Raw genomic sequence first — 20,466 nt, forward strand, 5'->3', positions numbered from 1 at the left:
TGGCTGCCCGTTCTCCGTCATCACAGACCACCATGCCTTATGCTGGCTTTCTACGCTGAAGGACCCTACTGGTCGCCTGGGCTGTTGGGCCCTCCGCCTTCAGGAATACACTTTTTCTGTCATCCACAAGTCTGGCCGGCTGCACGCTGACGCCGATTGCCTGTCCCGCAACCCGGTAGATCCACCACCTGCGAGCGAGTGTGACGATGACACATATGTGTTGGCCATCTCTGACCTTTCAAACATTCGCCATGAGCAGCGCTTAGATCCGAAGCTTAACAGCATTATCAATCGCCTCAGCACTCACAACTTTGACGCTACCCTAGCTCTGTTTGTGCTCCACAACGGCACCTTATACCGACGGAATATGCGACCAGATGGCACCGAGCTTCTGCTCGTAGTCCCCGAACACCTGCGTACCACCGTTCTTCAACAGCTGCACGACGCACCTACAGCGGGTCATCTTGGCATATCTCGTACGTACGACAGCGTCCGCCGCCGCTTCTTTTGGCCAGGCCTCTATCGCTCTGTCCGTCGTTACGTGGTTTGTTGTGACCGGTGTCAGCGACGGAAGAAGCCCTCGGTTATGCCAGCTGGATCGCTGCAGCCGATCGACATCCCAGTAGACCCGTTTTCCCGAGTTGGTCTTGACCTTCTCGGGCCTTTCCCACTTTCTGCGTCGGGGAATAAATGGATTGCGGTGGCCACGGGTTATACTACGCGCTACGCTGTCACCCGAGCGATACCCACCAGCTGTGCAACTGACGTGGCTGCGTTTCTTCTGCACGACGTCATCCTGCTCCATGGTGCTCCACGCCAGCTGCTCACTGACCGTGGCCGTTGCTTTCTTGCTCGAGTAGTCAACGAAATTCTTCGGTATTGTTCCATCAAGCACTCTTTTACCACCGCTTACCATCCACAAACGAACGACCTCACCGAACGCCTCAACCGCACGCTCACGGACATGCTGTCAATGTATGTCTCGGATGATCACCGTGACTGGGATATTACTTTGCCGTTTGTAACGTTTGCGTACAATTCCTCTCGTCACGACACAATGGGCTACTCACCCTTTTATCTTCTATACGGCCGTGACCCTCCCCTTCTGTTTGACAGCGTACTGCCTCCCACCGCTAACGCCAGTACCTACGTTCGTGACGCCATCTCCCGAGCTGACGCCGCCCGTGTTATCGCTCGCCGCCGACTAGCTTCCTCACAAAGTTCTCAAAAACGGCGCCATGATTCTCGCCACCGGGATGTCCACTACTCTCCGGGCTCTCTCGTCTTGCTCTGGACTCCCGCTCGTAAAGTAGGGCTGTGTGAGAAGCTCTTGCCACGATACACAGGACCCTACCGTGTTTTACGGCCAGTCATTCCTGTGACATACGAGATCGCCCCTGCACATCCGCCGCAACAGTCCTCTATGCCACGCTCCGAGATTGTTCATGTCGCCCGGATGAAGCCGTATTACCCCTGTAGTACTTCGTCCTAGTGCGCACCGGGACTGTGCTTTTCGTGGGGGGGTAATGTGACATATATGCCCTGCATCGCTGGAAGTTGAAGATGAAAATGATCAGCAACAGTGACACAGAAGAAGACAAAGTGGTAGCAACGATTGATGCTAGAATAAGGTCGACGCTGCTGTGTTTCTGTGTTCTGTGTGCAGTGCCAGCCTGGACTAACCTTCGTGGACTAGCCTTGCCACGCATCAATATGTAGTGCTGAAAAAAAAAATAACATTTGGAAGCTTCACTTTTTTACAGTTTCATGAAATGGGCAGTGGTTCAAGAGTGCATGCTGTTTTTCATTCGAGCAGCTTGCACAAGATCCCTTTCACCTGAATAGCTTGCACGAGATGTCCCGTGGCATTCACACACTTGCCATTGGCTTACGAAGGAAATGCCTTACTGTATACATGCCTAACACCTTTTTATAAAAAATGCAACTTCTTTTCTTGCTTGCTATCACTTTAGTTGCAAATTTTCTGTGAAATATCATCTTCACTTTGGTGTGCGGTCGTGCAGGGATGTGTGTAGGTGTGGACCTGAAGGGCTGGCTGGATGGAGACCCAGTGCAGACATTTAGTGCCTGGAAAAGTCGGTGCCTTGGGCGGCCTGCAGACACCCTGTCACTGGGCGGGGGCAAGCGGCAGCGACGCGAGGACGTGCGGGCTCGCTTTTTGGTCGAGAAGTATGGTTTGCGCTGGCGTCAGCTAGCCCGCAGAGGCGGCTCCTCCTTGCGCCTGCTCATGCTCCTTCAGCCACCTCAGCAGCAGCAGCAGCAGCCAGCACAAGGCCAGCAACGCCCTCTGCGGCCCAACTGGCTTCGCCAGGTGCTGTTCAACCCTTCCTGCCGCCAGGCACGCACAGTGGCCTGCACATTGGTGAAAGCCCTCTGCCAGGTGAGCGAGCCCATAGCCACCGCCACTTGTGAGTAGAGTTCCCAGGCTGCCAAGGTTACTGATAGGTCGTGCAGTGTAACTCTCATTGTGTCCCGAGAACCTCTGATCTCTTTATAGCAGATGTTGTGAGTCGGTAATCCTTGGGGAAGCCCCAACGCATTTAAAATCTGAGGAACCCTGCATGTCTTGACTTTCATTCCTACCCGACAGGCATGCAAAAATAAGCCCATGTCATGTCCTCAAGAGGAATGGCCAAATAAATTTATAATGATCAGCTACACAACTAAACAGTCTCCAGTGAACAATTACAATGTCATTTTGCCAAAAATAAAGGGGCTAAAGGAGATGTGGGGCTTCGGGTTCAGGTAGGCACAAGCTTAGGTGCTAGGAAAACCCAAAAAGCACTGAGGAAATTTGCGGGGCTGCAAAAGGAAACCTGTGGTGCTGCGGCGCTACTGTCAGAATTATCGAAGAATTATTCCAAAGTCAGAAATGCCTCCGTGGTCCTTTCTTCAGTGCAGTACTGTAGCGGTGGTGCCTCTTCACAAGCAGCCTTTAAGATGCTTCATTTGACCGACTGTGCTCTGAAGATTCCTTGGTGTGTGGCAGGTTCAGCATACTCGGAAGAGTGGAGGAAGCATGTGGATGCAAGAGGGAGATATATGTGCGGGCAATAGGATAGCATGGCATTATCCCAATATAAAACTTAAATACCAGTGACACACAAAGCAGGGTTTATAACGGCATGACTCCAATGATGGTGGCATGAATTTAAGAGAAGCAAAATGTAACTATGCTGCTGGGCTGTATTTCGGCAACGACTGATTTTTAGCCATTGTTTGTAACGCATACGCCTGAGGTGTGCGACCACCACTGTTCCGTGCAGTTCAAATTCAGGAGGTCTATTTGGATGATCACTGGCTTTACATGTCATATGCTGTTTGTTTTTTTCTCTTCATGGTTTTATCTATTTTTGATCCTTTGCCTACCCTCCGCCATGAGAGCCTTTCGGCGTATTTTGTGTAAATAAATATAATAAATATGGTGGCTTCACAGGTTGGTCCTCTATGCCTAGGTATGGAAAGTAGTTTTATTCTTTCGGTTCCGTTCCCATATTCCCAACTGTGGGGCCTCTTTCCTACGGTATCATCATGCGTGTAATGTTAATTGTGCTGGCATTTGGAATGTCATCTCCTCTTTTGCAGTCATTGGCACAATGGGACATTTGAGTTTCAACCTGAGAATGGCATTGTCAATAAACGGGTGCTTTTCTTAGGACCTAGGAGTGACAGAATCTTCACTAAAAATAAAAGTGAAGCAAGTTTATTGCTTATATGTTTTGTTACAGCTAAAATCAGGCAAAACAACAGCTTGCTGCTGCATTTATGGCCTTTGAGAATGGTGAAAAATTCAGTAAAAATGACGAATTCATTACGAAGCAAAGGGTCTGGCTTCTAAGCCTGCTGCTATGTTAGAAATGCTATTTTAGCCTGCGCACGAGTTATGCACGCTGAACTCTGGAAATAGCTTATGTAGTGCGAGTGTACGGCAAGGCTGGATTTGAAATAGCTTTGTCTCGCGCATGCACGCTCAGACCACGCTATATTTAGCATATACTATTGCTTTGCATATGTCGGCATACGCTGTACTGAAATTGCCTACTGTGATCACACAACACTTGTTTTCTGTGTGCTATCAGTGAATGGCAGCATTTTGCTTCTTAGGTAGCTACATTGCTGTTGGTTTTCTCGACTAAAATCAGAATCCTAGTCAGCTTTAATCTTTGGCTACTGTAAATAATCTTGATATGATATCTGTTCTGCAGTACTTAGGCAACTGTGTTACAAATACTACAACACATTATGCTGCTCCTATTCATTGATAATTGTTTTGGTTGTGTAGCAGTGCACAAGGAAAATTACACTAGGTGAAATGATTAGGTAATGTGATTTATTGAAAACAAAATTTGCCATATGGGAACTATATACTGCAGGTTGTGTGACAAGGCTGCTTCCTTGCTCATTTCGGAAACCTGCACTACGCTTTTAAATGTTCAATGAGTTCTGTGTTGTTGTTTGCTCTAGTTCCCTTATTTTGACAATGACTGTGGTTATAAAATGTGTTGCTTTTTACTAATGCAATGTGGCCCGTTTGACAGATATTTTAAAGTCTTGCTCTTGGGTGCACCTTAGGTTCCGTCACGGTGCCGGGAAATGCTGGACCTGCTGACAACATATCTGGATGACCTTGGTTCAGCAGGTGAAAGTGGGGCTAGGTTCTTGGGTCTCTACCAGAGCCTTATTGCACCTGACCACTGGAAGCACTATCTGGCCATCAAGGGCCTACTTCCACACCTCGGAGACCTCATCACTGCTGAAATTGATCAACTCACCCTACTCGAGGAGACAACACTCAATGCCGACCTCTCTCAGGGTCAGTATGCAGTAAAGTGCATTAGTAATTAGAAATTAAAGGGACTGGGAAAAAAGCTTGAACTGTCCAAAGCTCAAATTATTGAATTACCTCGAAAGAACTGACAAGAACCACTGACATCAGATAAATTTGTTCTGTTAAGACTGGAACAGTTTCCCAATTTTAAGATCAGACCAACATGGAAATAGCTGTCCTTTACGTTTCTGTCGGTGTTCTGTTGTGTGCATACTGTCGGGAAACTCAAAGTAGAACTACAGTCAAATCCGGATAATTCGAATTTTGGTTATATTGAACTTGCGGAATATCTCCTTGAAGAACCTATGTAAAAGTATAGGAAAGCAGCACCGTATAATGAATCAATTGCACCGGTCGTTCAATATATCGAACTCCTCATCATGCACTGGAAGGCAATGTTAATAGAAATAGGATCATTTGCCAAATTGGGAGCTGTTTGGCGACGGCGCCGTCACTGGCCGCTTTGAGTGTCGCTGCAGTCGAACCAGGATTCAGCCGGTCCTATCGGTGGCTGGATTCGTACAGTCGCACAGCATAGAGTGCAGTGCGCTCGCAACGCGGTTGCTGTAGTGATCGTTGTCTGTGCTGCCTATGCTTGCATACAGAGTTTATAATGGTCAAGCCGATGAGCTGCCTGCCGGGCTGGGCAAGCGGTTACAGGAGCTACAAAATCGCGAGGCATTTGTTCTCGGCGGGCCTCCGGCATGGGATCACGCGATTCCGCGTGTTTACAGAAAGTTTTCTGTCAAATCACGTGTTTTCGACCTTTCATTTTCACGAAAATATACTGAAGACGTACACTCATGTTATCAATGGTAAATAATTGAGAGGGGTAAATGAAGCTTTGTTGAAGGATGCGCAAAGTTTTCCTTCACCTGTCTTCATACCTATCGAAGCCGCATATAAAGAAGTGAAAACTGCCAGACAGGAAGGTACAGTCATTGAAGAAAAAGTGAATCCAGACTGTCACTCTGAAGAAGCATCCTTAAATCATTGTCCCCACACTGGCGAAAGATAGCGGAAGGTGACGGCGGAGGCAGCTTTGTGGCATTTTTGATGCTAAGGAGCTGAAAGTACTAAATATATAAATGTGTCTTTATTTTCTAACTGAAAAGCACTAATGTGTTCCTGGAGTACTCAAGGACCCTACGAGCTACTGAACTACTGACTGACAATTAGTAAGTGGTCCAGCGACAAACGACCGAAAACGTGCCCAGAGATGTAATCCGTTCAATTGTGGATAAGCTTTAGAGCAGAAAGCTACTACGAATAGCATGTTACCTGCACTTTGTACAGCTTGCAGTGCAAGTAAGGATGTTTTATTTGGTAAAGCGAATGCATTTTTACTCACGATTTCTGTCCGAAAGGAGTAATGTGAGTCAGAAGGAATAATTAAGTCTCTGCTGCTATAATGTCTGCATTCAGTATAAAGTGGAAAAAGTACTGTGAATAATTTGTACCATAATGTATATAGGCAGCTATGAATCAATTACCTCTGTATTTTTGTCTGCAGCAACGCACTGCGCGAATCACAAAATAAGTGCTTGCGACGCTGGCGCTGGCTAGGGACGATAAACCGAGAGTAGAGAATCCCAAAAAAGACTAAACTTTATTGTCTCGAGTTGTTTACGCTGGAGCTCCTCTCTACGCTCCTTCTCTTGCTGGAAGAGAGGAACAGACAAGTCACGAAGCTGAAGGAGTTCGCCATTTTCGCGGCTTAGGTTGTGCGTGGCACGCAGATAAAAGTAACTACATGCTCATTGGTGAAATTAGTGCTGTGCACATAATCCGCTTATTCTAGAAAACCACACCACAGACATCGTAGTTACTAGTGGTCAACTTTAGACTACCGCAAAAGCGACCCTTTGTGCTATGAAGATCTTGCTAATTGGTCGTTAAGCGCATATGTGGTGGCGCAGAAACAGCAGAAACACGTGCCAGACCTTTGCACCGACCTAAGCTTATTAGTGACCTTACGATGAGCCTTGCAATAATCTAACCTCCGCCTTTAGTGTAGATGTTTCATATATGCCACTTCGGACACTAAGCTCGTACAACCATGTTTCATTCAAAAGATGGCCGCCGCCCATGTAAGCCAGCGTTGGCTGAGCAGCATTCCCGAAGGCTACATGCTCTGCCAGACGGCCGGTCCTGCGGCATCTGCTTGCGTTTCGACGGCCACCTGGAGCAGAGTTCAACAGCTGCGCCACCTTGCGTTAAAATTGAGGCGCCGATTCAGCAGCATGCAGAACCCGGATAGTTTGGCAACTGATCTTAGTTCTATTAACGTTGCTGGAAGGTGCGCCTTCCCCAAAGACAATAGCATCACCCTCTGCCGTTTGCCGCGTGTCGTTTTAACGAGAGAACCAGTTCAGTGAAGGCCGGTCTAGAGCAGCGCCGCGCCCTTTCCCCAAAGAGGCGCGCATCTGCGGTGATTGTTTGCTGCGCAGAAGCATGTGACATTTGCAAGTCATGTGCATGAAGGAACGCGGGGCAACTGGTTTGGCAACGGCCGGTATGGAGCAGACTCGGCCAATGCAGCCACGGTGTTGGAGAGAGGGGAAATAACGTGATAAAGCTAAGCTCAAGGGTGTGCCTATTCTTTCCTCCCTCCATGGGTGTGCGGGAGCATGGAAGAGGGGAAAATTCTGCTGAGCTTTCTCGGTACCCTTCCTCCTTCTTTTTTGGTCTTCATTCGTGGCAGCGCACACTACGCATGCGCAGACAATTCAGCTCAGCGCGTGGCAGACAGAATGTCGGGCACTTTCTCCAGTGTGTGTTGTGAACCCTGTGTGCGCATCGATGATGTGCATTGTCGTCTTAAGCACACGTCGAAATCAACGAAAGTATGCGGTCAGCTGCAATCATGACGCCTGCTTTTAGCATCGTTCACTTCAAAAGGCATTTGCTGCTATCACTTTTCAAAGATTTTGGGGTAGTGGACACTGCCCGCCCCAAGTGCAGCGTGATAAATCGAACAAGGTTTGTGCATTCAAACCATTACAGGCACTCTGCCAAGTTTGCTCCCCACCACCGCAGGAGCCAACGTCTAAAGTTTAGCAAAAAAATATACTCCGGGACCTTATCGCTGCGCATCATCTCGGCGCGTTGCCAATAAATTAGCTGTGGTCTGCGACAGCACGAAATGGAGGGACGTGCCTCCGCCCAACGCTTTTTTTGTTTTTTCAAAATTTTCAGCGACAAAAATGGTGGATGGGTTCATTATTCGAGTGTGTTGATTACGCAACAAATACAGTATCATTTTTCACGTTTGCAAATGGTGTGTTAAGCCGATTTCTGAATTATTTCGCGATCCCCTTTGAGTTCGATATATCAGGATTCAACTGTGCTGTAAAATCATAAGGGCCTTCTCGGCATCCTTCACGTTGCGACACAGTAGCGGTAGTGCCTTGCGCAAGTAACTGTGTTACACGTGAGAAGGCTTTACCACACGACATGCATGTGCCACTTGACATGCACAGTTCTGGCGCAGATGGAAGTTGGGAAGGCCTGCAGTGACTTCGTGAGCATTAGAAATGGTGTGCAGCTGGGCACAGTTGGCGGGTCAATACACGTTTCTTAGCTGGCGTCATTGCAGGATGGCGCACTTATAAAAGCGAAACTGAAACGAAGTGGTCGGCCTACTCTTCGAGGCCAGGCCATCCGTTTTTTATCAGGCCTGCTGTTGCATGAACATCAGAGGTAATCAGTAAACCCTGTAGCATGCAGTTCAGGTTTGACATGTCGATCAATCTGGTTGCATTAACTGCTGTGAGGCCCGTGACATCCAAGTTAGTGTGTGTCCGGCATGTTGGAAGGCACCATGCTGACAGTTTGTTATCTAGACCTTCTAATTAACAGGGATCAATTAATAAACTTTGAATTTCCTCTCTGAGGTCACGTAGAGCAGAGGAGGCAGCTGGTACCATGATGGCCACCCCCTTACTTTTTGGCACTTTGAATTTAGTCTCTGAGGTCACATAGAGCACAGGAGGCAGCTGCTACCATGATGGCCACCCCCCTTACTTTTTTGCCGCCATGCTGGTCATGGCAGGAGCTTGGTTCTGCCTTTTTTTTTTTTCTATTTGGGAGGCATGCCTCATAAAGAGGCTCCTAAGTAGAGAGATGCGTAGTTCGAATGATCTGTGGCGGAAATGACTCGTGTTTAAACTAATGGGCTTTTTTATATAGACTTCTATGCAGCTTAACTTAACCAAGTGGTACAGTTCAAATTATGCAAAAGCTTCAATTAATGAGCGTTCACTTCTTAGTACCATTGTGCACAGTATGTTCAGTTATTCTTAATGCTGTACTGCAAAAGTTTTCTTTTTTTTTTTTTCTTTCTTTGAGGATATAATGTTTTTATTTCTTTAGCAACGTAGCAGAGTGCCAGCGCTCGTCCGGTTCTGCAAGCCTCGTTTTCTCCGTGTTCACTTTATCATGCCGCCTTTGGGGTGGGCACAGTCCACTGCCACAAAATTATACATAATACAAATGCCTTTTAAAGCGAACAATGCTAAAAGCCAGCGTCATGGTCGTGGCTAACCACGTGCTTTCATTGACGACTGATGGGGGGAAAGATAAACGACTGTCACAAAAAAAAAAAAGAAAATTCCACATAATGATTCGGTTTTTATTTGGAAGCCCCTAGCGCGCGACCGACGTCATAGCCTTCCATGGACATTGGCTGGGACCGTGCCGACAGAAATACTTATCTGTATGTCCAAAAGAATGAGTATTTAGTTGCAAGTTCTGAAGTTTGCGCGGAAAAGGTGAGTAGGCAGCCACCAACCCCTACCCTCCGACGCCGCCGCCCGCTGCGCCAGTCATGGCATCATTTAGGTTTGATCAACTCTTCCATGGCTTTACCTGGTTTCATCTTCTGTCTGCATTTCGGGCGTGCACAGCCTCTAACTGTGCCACCCTATCGCGGAGACGATTCTTTGGCCATGTGCTGGGCAGATGCAGCGGCACATAGTTCGAATTATTCGTAATGAAACCAACTTTAATTTGAATTAACGGGCTTTTATAAGCAGACTTCTATGGAGCTTGGTTGGACCAAGTAGTATAGTTGGAATTATCGAGGTTTGAAATAATGAGCTTTCACTGTACAGAGCTTTATTAACATGAAATTGATTAAGGAAACGACCTGCATAATGTAGAAGCAAATGCTTTTAGATTTGTAGACCTGAATTTTGTAATCTTTCTATGGGGGGTAGCATCCCAGATCAACTCTGGCTATGAGGGGCACTATAGTGGAGGGGTCTGGATAATTTTGAGCACCTGCGGTTATTTGACGTACACTGCCATTGATCAGACAGGTGCCTTGCATTTCGCCTCTATTGAAATACAGCTACCGCACACAGCAGCCAGGTTCAAACCAGCTTAGTAGCCACTGCAACAAGACGTGGTAGCATTGCAACATCATTGCCATGCTCTAAGTGCTTAGGGCTACCAAAATCGTACTTTGTTTTCATAGTTTTGTTGTTGTTGTTAAATTTACTGTGACGGTTTCTTATAGCTCAGATTTCTTGTGGTATGTTTGCATATAAATGTCAGTTAAGTAAAGAAAGTAGTCTGTACAATTAAAAACCCTAAGCGTTACAAAGCTTCTTGTATGGAATTTCTAGATACTAAGAATGCTGTTCACCCCATAGAAATATATGTATTTGTAAAGCCCATGTAACAGCGTTGGGAAGTTTGTCTTGCTCTAACGAGCTCGCTGTCTGTTGGCCTGTGCTAAGTTACTTGATTTCAGGGGGCCACAAGAAAGTTTGATCATAAGATGTACCGCCACGAGGGAAACGTCTGGGAGGTATGGGAAGCCTCGCTGTGCGTGATGGACCTACACCGGAAGAAGACCCCCAGCTCACGAGTCGTGGATGTGCTGCAGTGACACAAACGGACATATAATGCAATTTGTTGCTTATTACTAAGAGAGTTTCTGTTCTAAGCTGCATAGGCCCCCTACAAAATATATTTAAAAAACTGGTGAACTAAATTTGGTGTTAATAACTAAACGTTTTATACTTGCGTACTGTTCTTTTTCTCGTATTTAGAAAGAGGTACTGATGGGATGTTTTTGTCGTGCAGGTTTTGCCCTGAAAATGCTGACAGAGCTGTTGGCATCATTCATTGAGGTGGACTCAATTCGGCAGCAGTACAAAGCACGCCTTGTAGGTTGTGTTCTCAATGGCTACTTGTCTCTGCGTAAGCTAGTGGTTCAACGTACCAAGCTAGTGGATGAAACTCAAGAGAAGCTGTTGGCACTGCTAGAAGAGATGACTACAGGCACCGAGTCTGAGACTGAGGCATTCATGGCAGTTTGCGTTGCAACACTAGGCCGATATGGGCTGGAGGACTTGCGCACGCCTGTCTTCATATTTGAGCGGCTCTGCTCGCTCATTCATCCTGAAGAAAATGAGCTGGGGGAGTTTCTAGTGACTCTTGAGAAAGACCCACAGCAGGAAGACTTTCTGCAGGGACGCATGTTGGGAAACCCGTATAGCTCGCATGAGCCCGGCATGGGGCCTCTGATGCGTGACCTCAAGAACAAAGTCTGCCAGGACTGTGAACTAGTGGCCTTGCTTGAGGATGACAATGGCATGGAGCTGCTAGTCTGCAACAAGATCATGAGCCTTGATCTACCTGTAAAGGTAAGCTTGCTCTTGTTTCTGTCTACATCATGGCAAGCCATATAGAGCTTTTGATTAGCTGTAATGGCTCTATACTATTGCACAGGCTACTGCAGAAGAAAACTGAACTGAAAGGAAACAGTGCAATTAATTGTCTTGAGAGCTGCGCAGCTAAGCATACCTACTGTACTATGTGAAGTATAAAGTAAGCTACTTGATTTTAAAAATTAGGTCACGTGAATCATTTCAGCTCATACAAACTTAGTCCAGCACAAAATTTTTGAAGGACCCTTAAACTCTCTTTAAGAGCTTGCCTTTAAGAGTATGACGTGACAGCATTTATTGCTTCAACCTGTGGATCCTTGTTTATGTACTCTCGCCTCTTATTTGCATCCACTCTGCTTTCAACTTGTACCTCTGCTATCTTAGACATACTCCTTATCATATGATCGTAAGGTACCACATTATGTAAAAAGCCACGTGACATAGATGTAGAGCCCCAGTTTAACCGAGCCATGTAAACGTGCCTGTATGGCTAGGGGTGCATTTCTGACTGCACTGGTTCTAAGCATCCCAGGGTAGATTTCCATCTCCTGCCCTCCTGCTAACTCATGCGAACTCGTCATGCAGTCTCATGCCATTACACATCCCACCAACCAATCTGTACATGGCCATGTCACCTGCCTTCTACCACCTACCAGAGGCATGTTTGTGATTTTTCACTCGTAAAGCTGATGGAGGATTTTGCTGCGGAAAGGGGCCTATAACACTGTCGTGTTAAAGAAATTTACATCAGCGCATTTTCTTATCTGCACCTAGAAGTCAAAAGTGCCGAGGTAACGCTCCGCTAGCAGGTTCTTCCAGGGAGAATGCATCATGATTCCAAGAAATAGCTGTCTTTGCTTCCCATGGCTAGTTGCTGAAAGGGGTTTGTTTAATGAGGAAATCTTCCTAATGCATCACCTTGGCTTTTTTTTACATTTCTGCTTCTTTGTCACTCCCTTCTCCTATCTGAACTATTGAAGTTTTTTACAATTCATATTTTTTACTCTGTGTGAGCGAGGTGAGTTCACTAAGAGGAGTGTTTATCCATGACGCATTCTACACTAAATTCTGTGCTCGCAAAATAATCTTAAACTGCGACTTCAGCCAAACATGCAAAATAGTGTTTGTAAGAAAAAAGTGAGTACTAATGTGCTGTCATACTGTGGTGTAAATTCTGCTGTGTACTTTTGAATGCAGGAGGTATACCGCAAGGTCTGGTGCCCCGAGAATGGAGAGTCTGAGGCAATGCGAGTGGTGTATCGCATGCGGGGCCTGTTGGGGGATGCAACAGAGGAATTTGTGGAATCCTTGGAGGCAAAGGCTGGTGGGCCCCAGGTAGATGAGGAGCAGTTATACCAGCTGGCACGTGTCATGGGCCCCTGTGGTGGCCTTGAGGCCATGCTCGAGCGTCTGGCTGCCATTGATGACTTGTCACGGGGACGACCACTGCTCACTGTCCTCCTCAAGCTGTTTGGCCTTTGCGTAAAGGTATGTGGCCATCTTTTTATTTGTTTTGTTTCTTTGCCATTGTTTGCCTCTACTTTAGCCTTGTTTTCATGAACATGATAGAAGCAAGGCAACTAAGGCGTTGGCCGTACTGGTCGTTCCCCTATATGCATCTACATTAACTCTATCTGGTGAGTCGCTGTTTATGGGAGGCACACTGAGGACAAATTGTTGTCTTGTAACATAGATTACCGCATTTTAATTGCAAATAAAAAAATTATCACACCAGTACACCACTATCTCGTCCTCTGACAGTGATCACAGTGTCTCTTTCAGTGATAATTTCACAAGTTTGAATCAAGTGGTAGGGAGATACAGTCGAACCTCGATATATCGAACACGGATATATCGAATTATTGATTATATCGAACACTTTCTATATCACGCGGAAAATCTCATGCATTTTTAATTTTTTATTTCGAACGGCGTCGGTTGCCAAATGGATAAATCGAACTCCGTCACCCCAAACCATGTGCACTCTGTTGACAGGAGGCGAGCTTTCCCTCAACGCCCTCGAAGATAGCGGCGGCGCGATGGGCGTTCCCGACTGCAGCGCACGATCGCTGCATACATCGGTCGCGCCGAGGGCGCCATTTGAACGTAGCGGCGTATGCACGCGGCGGCTTGGCCGGGCTAGGGTGGCTAGCCTGATTTAGTTTGTCAACGACTAACCGCGTCTCGGCGCCGCCACTTGTGCTGCGCCAGTCGTTGTTATCGTGTGTGGCCTAGGCAGCCTAGGTGGCCTAGGCGTGTCACGCCGTGGTCAGTGTTGTGATGGCTGCAAACGCGAAGAAGCGGACGACCCTGACATTTGCTGCGAAATTGGAAGTGATCCGCCGCGTTGAAAATGGTGAAAAAATGTCGAGCGTCGCCGAAGCTTTCAGCATACCGAGGAGCACTTTGAGCACTCTGCTGAAAAACAAGAGTGACATAAAGGCCAAGGCGGAAAAAAACCAGCACTCAGGCGCGCGGCGGGTGCGCAAAGCTGCCTTTGAAGACGTTGAGAAGGTGCTGCACAAATGGTTCATCGACGCAAGGGCCCGGAATATTCCTGTATCGGGACCGATGATACAACAGAAGGCCAAGAACTTTGCGTTCATTCTCGGTGCCGAGAACTTCAATGCCAGCAGCGGTTGGCTGCAACTTTTTAAGGCCTGCTTTAACATTGTCGGGAAGACAGTCTCGGGAGAAAGTGAGGACACCAATGAAGGCGAGATCAAGAAGTGGCCTAAGATTCTCGTCAAGTATGAGCCCAATCAGATATTCAATGCTGACGAGACGGGCCTGTTCTGGCAAATGCTTCCGCGACAAACGCTCGACACGCGCGGAGACAAGTGCCACGGCGGCAAGCAAGGCAAGGCTCGTATTACAGTTCTGTTGGCTGCGAATATGGACGGCAGCACGAAGCTGCGGCCACTTGTCATAGGCAAGTTCCAAACCCCGAGATGCATGCGCAACTGCCCCTGTGTTCCGGTGACATACGCATGGAACAAGAAATCGTGGATGACTCGGGAGATATTCCAAAAATGGTTGAAGGCATGGGACTCGGAGCTGGCGCGTCAAGGCCGGACGGTTTGTCTCATCGTTGACAATTGCACAGCACACCACACTGATGTCCAGCTGAGCAACATTGAAATTAAGTTTTTGCCGCCGAACACGACGTCGAAGCTGCAACCATTGGACCAGGGCATTATTCGCGCTTTCAAATTCATTTATAAACGTCGGCTGATCGACATTTTGCTTCTCAAGCTGCGGATGGGCCAAGAGCTAAAGATAGACCTTTTGGGTGCCATTCAAATGCTGAAAGCCTCGTGGGACAGCGTCAAGCAGTCGACAGTAGTTCACTGCATTCGACATGCGGGTTTTGTAAGCCGCATTGAAGAAGCTTCCGAGCAAGCAACTGAAGAATCAGCGTTGGACGACGGCACAGAGGAAGAATTCCAGCTTGAAGAAACCTGGAGCCAGTTGGAGCGCTTTGTCGGTGCTGAGCCACACAGCATGTGCATTGATGACTTCGTTGGCGGTGATGACAGCACCGGAACAGTGGCGGAGTTGACAGATGTAGAGATTGCGGCGGAAGTTACTGCTGAGCGGCCAAACGAAGACGCTGCCGAGGTTGATCCCGTAAGCGCTGCCCCGCTCCCGACTGCAACTGAGGCTGCAGCTGCTTTGGACCTTGTACGCCGCTACTGCGGCGCAATAGAAGGCGCTGGACTATCGCTTGTGGACCGTTTAGACTACGCTGAGGACGCCGTGGTTAAGCACGCGGTTGCCAATTTGAAGCAAGCTACGCTGCTACAGTACTTTAAGCCAAAGGAATAAATACTTTGTTTGAAACTTCAAGTGAGTATTTATTGCGCCACTGTGCCACGATTGGTTCATTGATTTGTACTAGTTTTTGACGCGTTTTCTACCTGATTTTGTATATCGAATTCCGGCTATATCGAACTATTTTGCAATCACCGCGCTGTTCGATATATCGAGGTTCGACTGTATGTACATCCGATTTTCTCTGCTTTAATCAAGTCTTTTGCCTGTTTGAAGTTGCTTTAGGGCAGTAACTAGAACAAAGAATGGTTTCGAGTGTTCTCCTCCTCTAAAGTCTCTTTCAGTAGGTGGCTGCTTTTTTATTTTTCGTTTGTAATCTGATGCACTTTGTTGCGAATGCCACTTCTTTTTTTTAGCACGCTTTTTTGACATCATACTGGCAAAAAATTGGCTTTTAGTGCTTAAGGCTGCGTTTCGATGGAGGCGAAACGAAGAGGCGTCCGTGTGCTGTGCGATGTCAGTGCACGTTAAAGTTCCCCAGGTGGTCGAGTGAGTGAGTGAGTGAAAACTTTATTGGATATTTCAAGGGTTTCGCGGTTGTGAAGTCTCAGTCGTCTTCTCTGGCGCTGGCGACTTGAGGCTTCTCGTCAGCAAGGGTGGGCCCCTATTCCAAAGCTCCACTGATTCGTGTGTCGAAAAAAATTTGGGGTTTAGAGAGAGACAGAATAGAATAGAAAAGCAGAGAGGTTAACTGGGCGATGTCCAGTAGGGTACCTACACGTGGGGGGGGGGGGGGAGGGGGGGGACAATAAAGGGAGAAAAAAGAAACGGGAGTGCCAAGGAAAGCCACATCGCCATAAATCACTGTTGCTATAACTGGGTCTCGCACAAGCTGAGCATTGTCACCATCATTGTCATTCACTGGCCTCGTTCACAGGTGTCACAGAACGTATTGACATACTTATGTCGATCTCCGAATCACCATCACAAATTGTTGTGTCAGCAAAGCTTTTTTTATTGCATGCATCTAGCACTGATCTAGCACACAATGAAGAATTCGATAAACTAAATTCAACAGCTCCAGGGGGTCTGAATTTTTAGGCAGTGATGACACATCAGCTTTGCTAAATATATACCTTAACAGCAGAGTAGAGGAACATTGAGGGCACTTTCATCCACTTCTTTATTTAGTAAAATGTAGTCTGCTTTTTGTGATACTGCCAACATTCATGCAGCAGCAAAACCTTTATTCTTTGCTGGGTAATTTATGTTCTAAAATATGTGTTTTTCTGTCAGTCTACTGTTCAAACTCGTGACTTTCATGATGGTATAGAGTCTGTTATTGACTTTGTGGTCGCTGGGCGTAAGTGGAGGTGGTGGTGGTCAACCTCCAAGATGCATGTTCAAAAAAAAAAAACTTGTTTTTTTATGAATGGAATTTCATGAAACAGCCACGCATTGTGGTATCTGTATTTCGTTTTGCACTGTTCCTAGTTTATGAAAGGTCAGTTTTAGGTGAAACTAGCCTTTTGTCATTAGAACCTGATAATCAGTTAGTGTAGGGCAACTTAAATTTGTTCCTAGTGTCACTAAGCATTCTGTACTGGCTACTTGCTGATTTTGAGCTGCAGCTGAATGTAGAGAAAAGGGGGGATAACATGTGCACATATGAATTCACTTGCCCTGCAGTTTGCGGAACGGGGGGAGAAACGGCAGTCAGAATGGGGAGCCACAAGGCCCACAGACCTGCTTGGAGACTTCAGCTTGGAGACTTTTTTTACCTCTTTGGGGTTAATGAAGCACAAGGCTGCTGCCAGTACAGGGAGTTTTACTGGTCACTACTAAAGTCAACAATTCAGTGGGCAGCAGAGGTGCATTGGCTACCCAAAATATATTAAATTTTGTATTAGGTTTTTGGTGCTTCAGGGAAATAGTTGACTGGAGTGCCAAATGCTCTTGTGTACCAAATGTGCCAATCTTGATTTCTTGTGGTTTTATCGCATGTTCTCCAAGTTCTACATTCAAGCAAGGTACACTGCTGTCTTTTCTAGGTCCGAAGCAACCGGTTGCATCTTCTGGAACCATCACTGCGAGCTGTGGCGCGTCTGTTGGGGGCACTGCGGCTCCTGCTAGGGGCACAAGAAGCTGCACTAGCAGAGCAACTGCTGGCAACCCTGGAAGCCGTGCTCGCTGAAGGGGCTGCCCACGTGCCTCCGCGGCTCCCGGAGGGGGTTACAAAGGACGACATTACCTTCCTGCTGGCCCAGGTGGGCACTGGTCGGCCCAGCCCCCGTCTTCTGCAGTTGCTCATGCGTGTCGTGCCCTTCCTGACCCTCACCGATGAGGTAAGACCCCTTAGCTTGTTCTGAGGTACATGAAGACCTAACCACCAGTCACCTCATCTCCTGTTTGCTTGGGCAGGTTCAGTACACAAAGGCACAGTACAAACATAACGCCACACATCAGCTATGTCATGTACCAAAATTCAATTACAGCAAAAGTTGTGACTGCATATTGTGTTAAACCATGAACCCAACAATGTTCTTGCTTGACAACGCATGCACATATAAATGTCCTAATACCATTATACCCCACTTATGGGGTTCAAAAATCACGAGTGACCACATATGAATATGTTAATGCTACAAAGATATTAATTACATGGTGCCCACGCAATCTTGGTCGTTTTTACTTTACGTGACGTGTTGTTAAAATACTGAATGCAGAGCCCTGCAGTGTTTTTCAGGTAGAAACAGTAGGTACACAGTCACAAATGTATTTATTTGGTGAACAGTTTTTTTCTCCTCAATGCTGTATAATTTATAATTGCTACCCATGACGTTTTTTTTTATTATTTTTGTCATAAAAATACAAGCGCCCTTGAGCTATTGACTCTAGTTGTAGTCAGGTAAAGGCATTGAGTAATATCTGTACTAAGCTTTGTTTGCTAACATTTTATAGTTCCTGGGATAAAAGTACACAAACTTCCAAAAGGGCTGTTTCAAGAATAATGCAGATGAAGTCTGTGAAAACTCTCCACTTGACATGACCACATAAAAGGATGAGAAAAAGCATTTGTGGAGGCACGAATACCAATGTGGAATGTATATTCTGAGAGCTATAGGAATTCTCTTAAAAAGGCTGCCAAATTTACAAACAAGTTTTTTTTTGCAAAAGAAATAGGAGCCTCTGAAAACTCCACTTTTCCACTTGACGTCGCCGCAAGAACCGATCGGAAAGCACTTCTGAAGCTTTAAATGCCTTAATATAATGCAGGTTCTGAAATCTAAAGGAATGTTCTTCCAGAAGTTTTCAAAATATAACAATCATTGTTTTTGACAGAATTCAATAAAGCAAACTAGTTTCGCTTGACATAATCTTGTGAAATCCCTGGCTCAGCTTCATTTAAGGGGGGACCCGGGTGTTTGCAGCCAAAAATCGGTCAGAAAATCTGATTTTCAATCTTCTCGTTTTCGCGATTCTGAGATCTTTCCGCATCTATCTCTTAAGTTTCATTGAAAAATATCGCCTAATTTGTGTGTTACAGCGTTCCAAAGATGAGAATCTGCTCGTGTGGCCTTTTAAACTGAGGTCAAATCACGCCGAATTGCAATCTCCCGCAGCTCGAGAAATACGCGATCCAGGGGCATAATCTTGGTGTCATTCAAAAGATCGCAGTTCAGGCCATTCCTATATCTCTGTTGGTGACCATGAGCGAACCCACCAAAGCAGAAAATAAAGAAACAAAATTGCGTGAAACACGCCCTGCTATTGGACTCCCACCGCACGTGAGCAAAATGGCGAGCTTTGGTTGGCTGGCGGCGTCGACTGCTCGCGGTCCGGCGCCATTTTGAAAAGGTCTCTCCTTTAGGCCTAGTCCGCCTAGCGCCGTTCCCTCATCGTAACCACAATGCGAAATGCGCAATATTGAGATTCATGCTTCGTTATTAGCCTAAAAAAAAGTAGCAAGAGGAGATAAGCGTGCCGGGGTCGCTGCATCGCCCCTTCTGGTTATCTGCAATCAGTGACGAAGTGTGGACGCTCCGCGTCGAGTTCGCGATGGACTTATAACGGCGTAGCGTAGCCGGTCGTGCTCAGTGCGATAGCGAGGAGCGGCACGATCTGCCGCGTACGGAATCGTGAGGGTGCAGATGAGCAAGTGCAGCTTTCAACGCCGGGTTAGATTGCCCTGTGAGGCAGTGCCGCGACCAGCCGCAGCGGCAGTCGCGAAGCAGCCTCCCGCGACACGCGGAACACAGAGAAGATTGTGCGGAATCCCAAATCTTGTCGAAATAAACTTTCTGAATGCTACGCAGTGCAAGACGAGCAATGGTCGCTTATCACTAGTTGCAGGCCAACTGCGTTTACTGCATGAACGTGAGAATGGCGATCGCGCGCCAGAACTTTGGCACCAACTTTTGCGGAGGTCGCGATGCAAACGGACTCGTCTTGGTGGCGGCCTCCGGACCATGCATTCCGTTCGCCGGAAATTTCAATCTTTGAGGGTGAATTATATCGATGGTAAATGGTGCATTGACATCAGAAGCTAGTCAGAACCCACTTTAATGAGTTACTGTTAGCTTTGGTGCTTAAAAAATTTATCAATACATTTTTCCTCAATTTCTCAAAATCAAAATATTGAGGACGGTACATGTTTGGAGGTGCAATATCTCTGGTTCTACTTATGATATTGCTATAATTTCTTTTGCACTAGAAAGGTAAACTCATGTACAGTGCAAAAATATAAATGAATTTGTGGTATTTAATAAGGAACGTTTTTAAAAATTGCATGTTTTCTGCAGTGTCAAGGTGGCTTTTTGGTCTCTGAACTTTGACAAGCTGTAATTTTGATTAAAATGGAACCAGGACATTCAATCTTGATTTTTGCATTCTCTGTGTGTTCTAAATTGATTTGATACATCAGTTTTTATTATAACTCCTGTAGTTTTGATGACAGCTCACCTCCAAACAAAGAACATAAAGTGCTCAATATGTTCAGAACTAAATGGCTTACATAAAATTAATGTGCATATTTGAAATCAGCACAAAAAGCTGCATACATGGTGCAACTTTCATCAAAATCTACTCGTAAATTAAAAATATTGTCTTAAGACCAGGATCCCCCCTTAAACCTTGAGCATTTGGTGCCTGCCTGCTGCACAA

At 46.4% G+C, this 20,466-nt stretch overlaps 1 protein-coding gene across 4 annotated transcripts in view; it reads left to right on the top strand.

The window, feature by feature from the left end:
• Positions 1 to 20,466, top strand: part of poe (E3 ubiquitin-protein ligase-like protein poe) — a 298,383-nt gene that overhangs the window by 239,029 nt on the left and 38,888 nt on the right. For all 4 annotated transcript variants that reach the window (XM_084589458.1, XM_084589460.1, XM_084589459.1 and 1 more), the window contains 5 exons: positions 2,025 to 2,401; positions 4,594 to 4,834; positions 10,943 to 11,505; positions 12,727 to 13,017; positions 17,355 to 17,648. In XM_084589458.1, the coding sequence (XP_084445584.1) occupies positions 2,025 to 2,401; positions 4,594 to 4,834; positions 10,943 to 11,505; positions 12,727 to 13,017; positions 17,355 to 17,648 (1,766 nt within the window). The remainder of the gene's footprint in view (positions 1 to 2,024; positions 2,402 to 4,593; positions 4,835 to 10,942; positions 11,506 to 12,726; positions 13,018 to 17,354; positions 17,649 to 20,466) is intronic.

The sequence above is a fragment of the Amblyomma maculatum genome, chromosome 1 (genome assembly GCF_055883805.1).
Source record: "Amblyomma maculatum isolate TAMU_Amacu chromosome 1, ASM5588380v1, whole genome shotgun sequence".
Classification (NCBI taxonomy): Eukaryota; Metazoa; Arthropoda; class Arachnida; order Ixodida; family Ixodidae; genus Amblyomma; species Amblyomma maculatum.